General features: G+C 36.5%; 2 protein-coding genes across 6 annotated transcripts; both read left to right on the top strand.

The window, feature by feature from the left end:
• The first annotated feature begins 2,407 nt into the window (after window positions 1–2,407).
• Window positions 2,408–5,427, top strand: LOC147473340 (BTB/POZ domain-containing protein At3g05675-like). Of its 5 annotated transcripts, XM_086587590.1 has the most exons (5): window positions 2,424–2,454; window positions 2,537–2,627; window positions 3,562–3,890; window positions 4,026–4,114; window positions 4,359–5,427. In XM_086587590.1, the coding sequence occupies exons 4-5, from the start codon at window positions 4,105–4,107 to the stop codon at window positions 5,378–5,380; spliced, it is 1,032 nt and encodes a 343-aa protein (XP_086443716.1). In that variant the 5' UTR covers window positions 2,424–2,454; window positions 2,537–2,627; window positions 3,562–3,890; window positions 4,026–4,104; the 3' UTR covers window positions 5,381–5,427. The 5 variants fall into 5 exon arrangements, with proteins under 5 accessions (XP_086443715.1, XP_086443716.1, XP_086443718.1 ...); XM_086587589.1 differs by lacking the exon at window positions 3,562–3,890 and having other exon boundaries at window positions 2,408–2,454; XM_086587592.1 differs by lacking the exon at window positions 3,562–3,890 and having other exon boundaries at window positions 4,038–4,114.
• A 137-nt stretch (window positions 5,428–5,564) lies between these two features.
• Window positions 5,565–8,725, top strand: LOC147473339 (uncharacterized). Its single transcript, XM_086587593.1, is given in 4 exon segments — window positions 5,565–5,998; window positions 6,601–6,709; window positions 6,712–6,748; window positions 8,376–8,725. Coding segments are annotated over 4 exon segments (471 nt in total). The 5' UTR covers window positions 5,565–5,812; the 3' UTR covers window positions 8,515–8,725.
• The last annotated feature ends 1,496 nt before the right edge of the window (window positions 8,726–10,221 follow it).

Genomic DNA, 10,221 nt, shown 5'->3' with positions numbered 1-10,221 from the left:
CATTGAGGCTGGAACCAGTTATACTTCGCTCAGTGTTGTTTTGTCTTTATATAATATCATCATTATGCGGTGAGATTGTATTGATTATCTCTTTATCATTCCAACATTCACTGACAAAGGACTCTATGATTTGGAGTTGAAATGCAGGAGTTCATAGCTTCTATTCATTAGTCATTTAAATGGTAGGGGAAAGGCCTCCAATGATGAAATTACCTTCAAGGGATATAAGACGTCTTCTAGGTGAAAGTCTGCTTCACTGATTTGGGCAGCTAGTCAGTTTGGATCAACTCTTGATCCAGAGCAGAACAGACAGCTCTCCACATCCAGGCGAAGGGTACTCGAGTCCTTGGGCTGTACTGGAGAGCCTGATTGACAGTTCATTGACCAGGTGCATATGACGTTTTGCTTATGCGAAGCACACTTTTTCTCATCAAACATTCATACATTCCAGAATCCAGTCGATACTGTTGTGCTCCTCATTGCTTGGCTATGTGTTTTGGATTTAGATAACAATGTGCAATTTTGGAAGCCAATAGCAAGCAATTGGTATGCATATTGTATGTGTCATTTTTGTTATTGCTATTGTGTTAAGTTGAATTAGTCAAGAAAAAAGATGTTTTCAATGTTATAATTATTCTTATCCTTAGCCAAGTGCTTCAGTCTACGGAAGTGCATTACGACTACCTTGTTTCCCTATAAAATTTTGAATAACTTTTTCTTGTAGAAATTGAACTAAAACAAAGGGATATGTGGTTGGATTTGGTGGGTGTTCCACCACCAGAATCCTATGTAAATGGATCTTGTTGATCCAGTGGGCCTTATCTAAATGCAAATTTTAATCTATATTTGTGTTCCTTTTTAGGAGGCCCGTAGAAAAATTATGATTTAGAGTCAAGTTCTTATGATCCTGTTTTTACAACTTGCAGCAATGCTGCCTGTAAGTACTTTGAATATGGATACCCACTTAAAATGTAGATAGAACCTCTGAGTAGTTTCTCAACATTGAAAATATCTGCTATCATGGGTCGGCCCGACACTTGCATGTGTATTTTAAGGCACCCTGTTAGCATTTCGAGGGTTTCTATGAGTTTCAGGCTTGCGTAGTGTACTTTGTAAAAAAGGCAGGTTCTATCAACTTGCCAAAAAAGTGCTCACAGTGGATCGGATCAATGGATTGGTGGCCCAGATTGGATAGCAGTGATAGCACCGCAAAGAATATTCTTTTATATCATACAACTTGTAGTACAATGAAATGAATGAATTGATGGACCAGTTTGGATTTTGATTGCTGATCTTTTTTGTTTTTATTACCATGCAACTTGGTGTATAAAATGTCCCACGTTGCAAGTTGGTCCTAGTTTTATAAGGAAAAATGAAAGACACAAAAAGTTAACGTACCTTTAATTGTTCTACATCAGTGAATTAAATTTTGACACCTATAATCAAACTTGTATAAATATCAGCAAACACAGTATGGGATAAAATAAAAAAAGATGAGATCGCGTGCTTTCGAGTTAAAAGAGTTGAACATGCTGCTATTCTCTAGACGTTTAATTAGCTGTGAGGCACCACCCGTCCCGCCTGCTTCCACACTTTTTTTGAATAGGGATGCTGAAGTAACTGTATTAATCGAACACTGAATTAATAATGCTGAATGCGGCCTAAGTTAGGGGTGAAATCTATCACCAAACTTCGGTAAAAACCAGTTCATCTCTACAATATATGATACCTGGATTTTTGAGGAACCACTATCTACTATTGAATAGGCAAATTGAAATCTTTCTATTTGTTCAATTTGTAAACACTTCTTTCACAAAAATTAAAACCCTTTTTTTATTAATAATTTAGAATAACCCTCCTAATGTAACTTAAATTATATAATTATTTTCTATTTTTCTCCTTAAATTTAGAACAAGTCTTCTTTTATTAATAATTTAGAAAAAAAAAAACTCCACATAATTATTCTTTATATTAAATTAGATGTGTTTCTCCTATGTAATTACAATTAGAATCTAAAAAAAACGTGTTATTATCAATATCGAATGACGGGTTTTAAGACTTCAGTAAAAAAAAAAAAAAAAAACTCATTGCGATAGCATGATTTGCATACTTGTTGATTCTAAATCGAGACGTAAGCACCTAGGTTCGTCTGCAACCTCGAGGATTGAATAGGTTGACAACTGACCAGTTAGGCTACACGCCTACACCTATTATTTTCAGATGGGAGATTGATGGTAACAAATTCAGAACAATTAACAAAATCGATGCTTGAATGGATCTAACATTACTTGGGAGAATAGGTGGCACCATATCAAAGGCTGTAGGTTAGGTTGTGATTTAGCATCTATGAGTACATGATCAATTTACTTTACCGTACATTACCAGATAAAGTACCACTTAACTACTGACAAATTAGCCGTCATCCTTAATCTAATCACACACTTGGACTGGATGGTTAGCATCTTCTCTTCTCCTCTTTAACTAGTCACTTTCCTTTGCTAATTCTCTCTGACTCTCTTTCTATCTCCATTCTTAGGCAAATCTTCCCTATGAGTTCTCACCATTTATGGTGAAAATTCTTCTCACAGGTCAGAAGCTTTTTGAGTTGGGCCTCTTTTGAATTCAAGGTATCAGTAATGAAATTTAAAGCTTAAAGTTTGAGTTTCTTGTGTCATGTGAATTTTGGATGATTTTACATCTCTATTTAATGTCATTTAACTAACAGTAGGAGGAGTTCAGTGAGTGATTACTTTATAAGTGGTCTGCCAACAAAAATAGAACTAAGAAAAGCCTTCATTGGTTTAATGTGGATATGATTTAGAAAACTTTGTTTATTGGAGCAATTGATATTAGTCATATAACATGAATATGGAGAACTTGTAGTTAGTTTGAAGATACTTAATGCTTATATGTGAATGTATGAGTAGAATATCAGAGGATTATGTATTGTAATTTGAGAATCAACCACTGCATTGGTTAAAGTTGGCAATTGAATATGGAGAACTTGTAGTTAGTTTGAAGATACTCTTTCAATAGACGAGTATGGTTGCTGTTTGAACACCACCAATCCTCTCTGATAAACAGTGATCCTTCACTTATATGTTACCCACTTACCTTTATCTCCCAAATGTAGCACCATGTGGATAATATACATTTTGTTTGGAACTTATATTAAACCTGAAAGCATTACCCTTACTGGACCATGGTGTTCGATATCGGACCTTAAATGGGTATCAAACACCTCTTGTGCTACATAGGTTTTGTTACGTAATGACAGTTGTTTAAAAGAGAATAAGCTTCCGAACTTTGAATCTTTGGAGCCAAAGCTCTCTTACAGACTTGCGCTATTGCATATCATGGATTGTTTTCCTCAGTGTAATATGTCCCATTCATCTCCTAACGCTGTAACATCTGACAATATGAGTGTATAAGTTTGATTCTGACCTCATCGTTTAGTAGCTTTTTTGTTTAGAGTTTAGGAATTTATAGCCGGGCTCCCTGGGGTTGATTTTTTTTTTGATGTTCCTATGTTACATTGATGAAACCCTCTCTGATCTTCAGTTGGACACAAAAGGAACCTTAAGGGGTGGCAATCTGGTATGTATTTCTTGGGTCACATTTGCTCCAGTGCCCTTTACGGTCTAGTACCAAGTGAAGAACTAGGCATGCCATCATGTACCGATATCAAATTGATGAACCATTAGTCTGAAGATAAGCCGAGACACACACTCATGGCATCACTACCTCCTTTAATGTGTGGTACCAATGCTTTGGAATTCATTCTAGTAATTTGTCTTACTGATTGAGTTTTAAATTACCAGAACATGAATGTGAGTTTGATACTTAAGCTGGTTAAGTGGAGAACACCCTTGGCTTCATTTTTGGCTGATGTAAGACTTAGGGTATATGCAGATTGTTAAGTACTAATTCTTCAAAGTTTTTAATTTCCTATATACGAATTTATTCTTTTTTCAATAGTTAAATGAAGTTCTTTCTATAAGTGCTTACGGAGGTTCAAACTTCAGGAGTTTCTGCAGATTCAATCCCTTCAGTTTTCTGGATATGCAGTACAAAGCATGAAAAAAGTTGTATATTCTGTAGCATATGGACAAAGGTAGAGCATCCAAGACCTACAAATTTGGTGACCCGAAGCAGTAGTGATATCATTGTTGGCTTTGAGAAATAGGGAAGGAAGGCCTGAATGGATTTACTGCCACTCCCTCATTCTTAAGGAGAAGAGTAAATTCTTTTGGACCAGCTCTCCGTCTTGAATCAACTAACTGCATTGAGGTTCAGTGCTCAGAGTCTGATTATGATCACCATGTTAAGCTTTTTGAAGTTACTCTATCTCCGCGCAGATCACTTGCTGCTAGACTCGTGGGATTCCATAAGAACTGCTCTAGGGGTCCTCCAAGCTGCTGTTTCCTTATGTTGTGAAGAGATCAGTCAGAGCTGCATACAGTATTTGGAGGCTGTCCCATGGGAGGATAAGGAGGAGGAGGAAATCTTGAAAGCAGTCTCTGGGTTGGGTTCACTAGCCATGCCTATATTAGCTAGGATCCAACCTGTCAATCTCAATGCTACAAAAAATGTTTTTATCTCTGCAATTCAAGTTGCGACATCCATAGGTGGATCTTATCCTCCATTATGTGATGAACTTAAAACATCTGCTCAAGAGCAAGTAGAGTACATGCTAGTGGAAGATGAAGACATGCCATTGGTTACAGCTGATGAAGAAGTTAGATCTGAAATAAAGATTGGTCTCTCAAAGATTTTTTCTGCATTCCTGCAAGAGCTGAGCTCCGTTGAGGCAGCTGAGAATGAAGTCATGCGGAGTCTATTAGACCTCGAATGGATGTGTAACATGCTCCTCAAAATGGATCTACTGAAGGATTTTGTATTCATTTGGGTTGAAAACTCGTATAATGTCCTGGGTGTAGTCCAGGATATTAAATTTGATTCCATTATGTGGGGGGTAAAAGTGAAGCTAATAGAAATGACTGGAAAAGTATTGGAAGCAGTTGGCTACGGGAATGTGGTTCTCCCAGCGCCAATACGAGTTCAGTTGCTGAAGATATGGCTCCCATTTATAAGGAAAATGAAACCTCTATTGGATTCCATAGGTACTGAAGAGGTGGGTTTTCCATACAAAATGGATGATGATTTATGTCAAAGCATTGAGGGAGCAATCATCTCTTTGGTGCTGGCATTACCATCAAATGACCAAGCTGATATTCTGGTAGACTGGATGCAAACCCAGCCACTGAGATATCCCGACTTGAGTGAGGCTTTTGAGATTTGGTGTTACAGAACCAAGTCTGCCAAGAGAAGATTGTTGGTTGGCTTTGACAACGCCAACAATGCCACTGTTAGCCTGTAACAATTCTTATTTCTTATCCGATTTTATATAACAACGCAATTCAGAAATTTCCTTTGGCTAGTAGTTTTGTTGTATTCTTAAAAGTTGGAGTACCTCAGTACCATTGCTGATTACAAAATTTTCTGTGGGCTTTTGGGCCGTCGGGTCGGGTTGTATTTTCTTCACAATCTATTTAACCCGGGATTAAGGATAACAAAGAGGACATAAGCGTAATTAGGATCTAATCAACAGAATAACAAAGGCACACGATTTGTCTCTCCCCCAGTTTCTGCTCTTGTCTAATTTCTCTGCCCTCTTTTCTCTCTCTCTCGTGATAAAACCCTAATAATCTCTGGCATCTGGGGAGTGAATCGGTCTTTCGGGAGGAATGAATTGATATTGTTATCAATAATATTGGATAGATTATTGATAAGAAGAAGAAGAAGAAGAAGAATGGGTAAGTTATATGTACAAACAGTTCCACCACCAGATCTGAATAAGAACACGGAGTGGTTCATGTACCCGGGTGTTTGGACTACTTACATCTTGATTGTTTTCTTCGCTTGGCTCATGATCTTATCTGTTTTCGGTTCTACTCCTGGCATGGCTTGGACTATCGTCAATCTTGCCCATTTCTCTGTATGTATATATTTTTAGGCTTTTCTTTTCTTTCTTTTTATATCTATCATTATCAATATCCTTTTTTTTTATGTCCCTTTTCTTTAATTCTTCTTAGTAATATTTGTTAGCTCAAAAATTTTATCTTTTGATAGAATACAGCTATTTATATTCACATTAAAGTTCCCCAGACTCAAAACGTCCAAAAGTGAAGCGATTTCGTTAATATAAGAAAGCCAAGGACTACTCACAAAGCTTTCAACTAGGTGCTACTGTGTGTATCAATTTTTCGCACATCCTATAATGTATGCATTAAGCCAAGAAGCGTGTGGTGCCCAAGGCTTTTTGTGTTATATCAAGTACAAAAATATATTAAAAATCGAGAATTTTACTGCAAAATAATGTTTCATTGTACAGAGATGATACTTCCGATACTTATTCATGAGCTTTAACTGATTGCATACTCTAGTTTGACTTTGAAGATTGGAATGTAAAGTAGAAAGCGGGAATTGCTAACATCTCATTGCTACACCTATTGTCTTAGATTTGCTCTGTATTCTTCCTCTTCTGTTAGTTCTTATTGCCTTCATAAAGTTTTATACATTACTGTACTCTTTCTTCAGGTAACTTATCACTTCTTTCACTGGAAGAAAGGAACTCCATTTGCTGAAGACCAGGGTATTTATAATGGGTTGACTTGGTGGGAGCAGATTGACAATGGCAAACAACTCACCATAATAGGAAATTTTTGACTGTTGTACCCGTTGTGCTGTGAGTATACTTCTGTGATGCTATTTTTGAGTTTGTAGGCAATTAAATTTGAATTTCTTTTGATTTCATAGAGGATTGGATCCTGTGCCACCAGTGGTAGAGATTGGGTCCTAGCAAACTCACAATTTCACCACAAAATATCTTGCTTCCTATGTTATATTGCATCCGGTAGTGTGCATTCCAAAGCGATGGTGTCATATAACGTCAAAACGTCAGTGTTTGTGGTGTAATTGTAAGGTTGCTTCTGCCCAATCTCATCGGAAGTGTTAATGTTGAAATTTTCTTTCTTTTCCATTATGTTCATGCATTGAGTCCTTGTTTAGGTGTTGGGTTTTCTCCCTTTTTCAAGTTAATTATTGTTTAGCTCAAAGGGGCGGCAAAACACACTTGTGTTATATCCTTGCTCAATAAGAACACAGTTATGTAAGTAGCTGATCTACCAATGCGAAAGAGAAATGAATTAATGTTGTCTTTTCGATAATAAAAACCAGGAATATCTGAGAAAATACTTGTGAACTCCGACACCAATCGTCCTCATAGAAATTTGATTTAATGCCTAAGTTACTCAACCAAATTCGAACAACCTACCACCTCATTGTTGCATTTTGCAATTTATGTAGAAATATAGTGTGGAGTCATAAGCCAGCCGAAAAAGAATACAGCAGATATCTTGTATAATGATTGAGATAGTTTAGAAGTCAAAGAATAATAAAAAAAAAAGATTCAGAGATTTGGGTGGAACATGCTTCCGAATCTGACAAAGAGCTGAAAGGAGGACGTGTTCCAACTGCTCATTCTTCTATGAATATTCAGTAAAAGCATCTTTGGAAATAGCAATTCTTTAAACTTGTTCTTCATCACAACTTCGCCATTATATTTTTGATTTTTTTTCCTACCTTGGCTTCTTGAAAAAGCTGAAAAGATGCTTTCAACATTGCTGAGAGAACTCACAAGTGAAAAGTGATTATTTGAAAAAAGCTTTTGAGAGGGCAATATAAGGGTGGTAAGTCTATGTTGTTGGTGCTATGTAATTGAAGTACATGCAACATATTCTATATTGTACATAGTCAGTAGGTGCTTGAAAGTGCATGAAATAGAGATTCAAAGTTAATCACTTGGCATGATTAGGTTTTTTCATTCATTCTGCTAAAATGTTATAGTGCTTGGACATTGTCTGATATAATGTGAGGGTGGCACCCCATGTTCTCTAGGAGAGAGCTCCATCTAAAAGAAAATGAGTGCACTTGGTGCTGAAGATTTAAGTTTGTTATGTAGTGAAGTTTTTCTACCATACAATTATCATAATAGATGGGGTGATTTGTCAGCCACGTCAACATCCCTTTTATTTCTCCTCACTAGTGATAAATCCTTGTGTTGTGTCAGAAGGAAAGAGCTTCATCTTTTAATACCTGTGAATGTCAAATTAAAATTTAGAAATCTGCTGTATCATGCCTGTGGTGATGTAAAGGAATCTCCTTGTTTTATGAGTTACCAAATTCGCATTCAGTTATGGTATAAATTATTGATATACGATGAATAGCGACTCTTTTATTTCATGTTATTAAGACATAAAAATACCGCTATGGTTGACCCTTTTCTTCTTATTATATTTCTGTGTACTTCCCAGGTACTTGATAGCGTCCCATACGACAGACTATCAGCAGCCAATGCTCTTCCTTAACACGTTGGCAGTGTTTATTCTGGTGGTTGCCAAGTTCCCAAACATGCACAAGGTTCGAATATTTGGAATTAATGCAGATCAGTAAGGGTCATTCGTGTATAAGCCTAGTTGCTTTTGTTCTACCTCTGTAAAACCCTTAAATCCTCTCTTTTTTCACATTTGCTGTATCCCCTGTACAGAAGTCAGAACTGGAAAGGGTACTGACTTTCTATGATAAATGAGTTTTACGTGAACTGCTTTATACAAAGCTGGCTTTGTTAGATATGGAAAATAATTGTCTCTTCTTTTCCTTTTAATATTTCTTTGGTTTCGAATGCTGTAATTTGGATTTGTGTCTGAGTCTGGTTTCTGGTTTTATGGGGAATACGTTAGCTAAAATAATTTGAAATGTACCTTAAATCTTCATGTTCTTCTTAAGCACAAGACTGCCAGACCTGACCAAACAAACACTTTACAGTAGAATGGGCACCTTTAATTGGACAGGGTCTAGCCGTATAGCACTCTCTCTAGTGAAACCTGCTTGCTCTGCTGTGGTGTTCAGTCTGCAAACTGCAGACTCTCTTCTGATGAAGTTAGGATGTATCGATGTGTTTTTAGTGCTACAAAATGGATGTCCTTTGAATGTGGTGGGTTGGTCAGTTGGTGTTTGTCGGAGGTGGGTGGGTGGGCCTTTTGTCTTCTGTTGTAGTTAGCACATGCGATTTTTTTTTAAAAAGTTCCTGTTAGGGTAGATTGTTTGAAATTGTCGCCATCAAAGAAAATTTGAACACTTCTGGGACAAAGAATTGGCAATTGTATACCTGCATTCGATGTGTTTAGTACCAAACTGATGTATGTGTTTAGTACCAAACTGATGTAGGATGAGAAGATCCAATTTTAGGATATTTTCTTTAGTTGTATTAGTAAGTTGATTTAGTGGCTTCCTGCACAAAATTTTATTAGGTTTAGAAGTTTAGGTCTCTTGGTTATGAAGTATATTTATCTATCTAAATGAGCCAGTGCAGTTTTTTAGATTCAATAAAAAACCAATTATCAATTATCAATTATCAAATCTTCAAAACCCTATTATATTTTTCTCCCCCAACTTCTACAATTCTTCAAATTTCAATTCATTTTCTTGATTCTATTGTCCCTTTTGAAGATCTCTGCAACCTTTCATCTCTTTCTAGACATTTGTTTCCCATCACAAACTTATCATTAGCAAATGGTCTTTGTCTACTAATAATAAGATAAATCATTACACTTAAATATCCTTGTTATTTCACTTAATTCCAGAACGCACTGGGTAAAAGTGTTGTCAATTTTTATTTGGCATCCGATCTCTTGAATTTTGGAATGTAGTGTTCTAGCAGTAAATTTTTGAAAGTATAGTTTTTCGCAATCTCGTAGGAATTAGGATAAACACCATCTTAAAGTGGCACTTAATTTCAGCGGTTGACATTACTGATTGTAATTGACGAAACAGAACTACTGAAGTGAAATAGTTCTATAATATGTATTGGCTTAGGGTGAATTTGCGTTCGTAGGTCGCAACTATATAACCTCACTAGAAGACACATTTTTGCTTGGGATTTAAGAGAGCAGTGAACAGACATCCCCACAGAAAAGTGTCACGCAGTCCCCGTTACTTGAAAGCACAAACAGACAAATTTCGCGAACAATCTACCAAATGTAAAAGGCAGTGAAATCCATGAACCATATTATATCAACCATATAATTTGTGCTGCTAAGTTGAGTGTGCTGCTAATTTGAGACCGAACGGCTATTTTTTATAGTTGCAAAGCAGTTTAGC

Source organism: Coptis chinensis, unplaced genomic scaffold, assembly GCF_015680905.1.
Source record: "Coptis chinensis isolate HL-2020 unplaced genomic scaffold, ASM1568090v1 utg279_pilon_pilon, whole genome shotgun sequence".
In the NCBI taxonomy this organism is placed as follows: domain Eukaryota; kingdom Viridiplantae; phylum Streptophyta; class Magnoliopsida; order Ranunculales; family Ranunculaceae; genus Coptis; species Coptis chinensis.
Note: the sequence above shows the minus strand (reverse complement) of the source record. Positions and strands in the feature narration are given on the sequence as shown.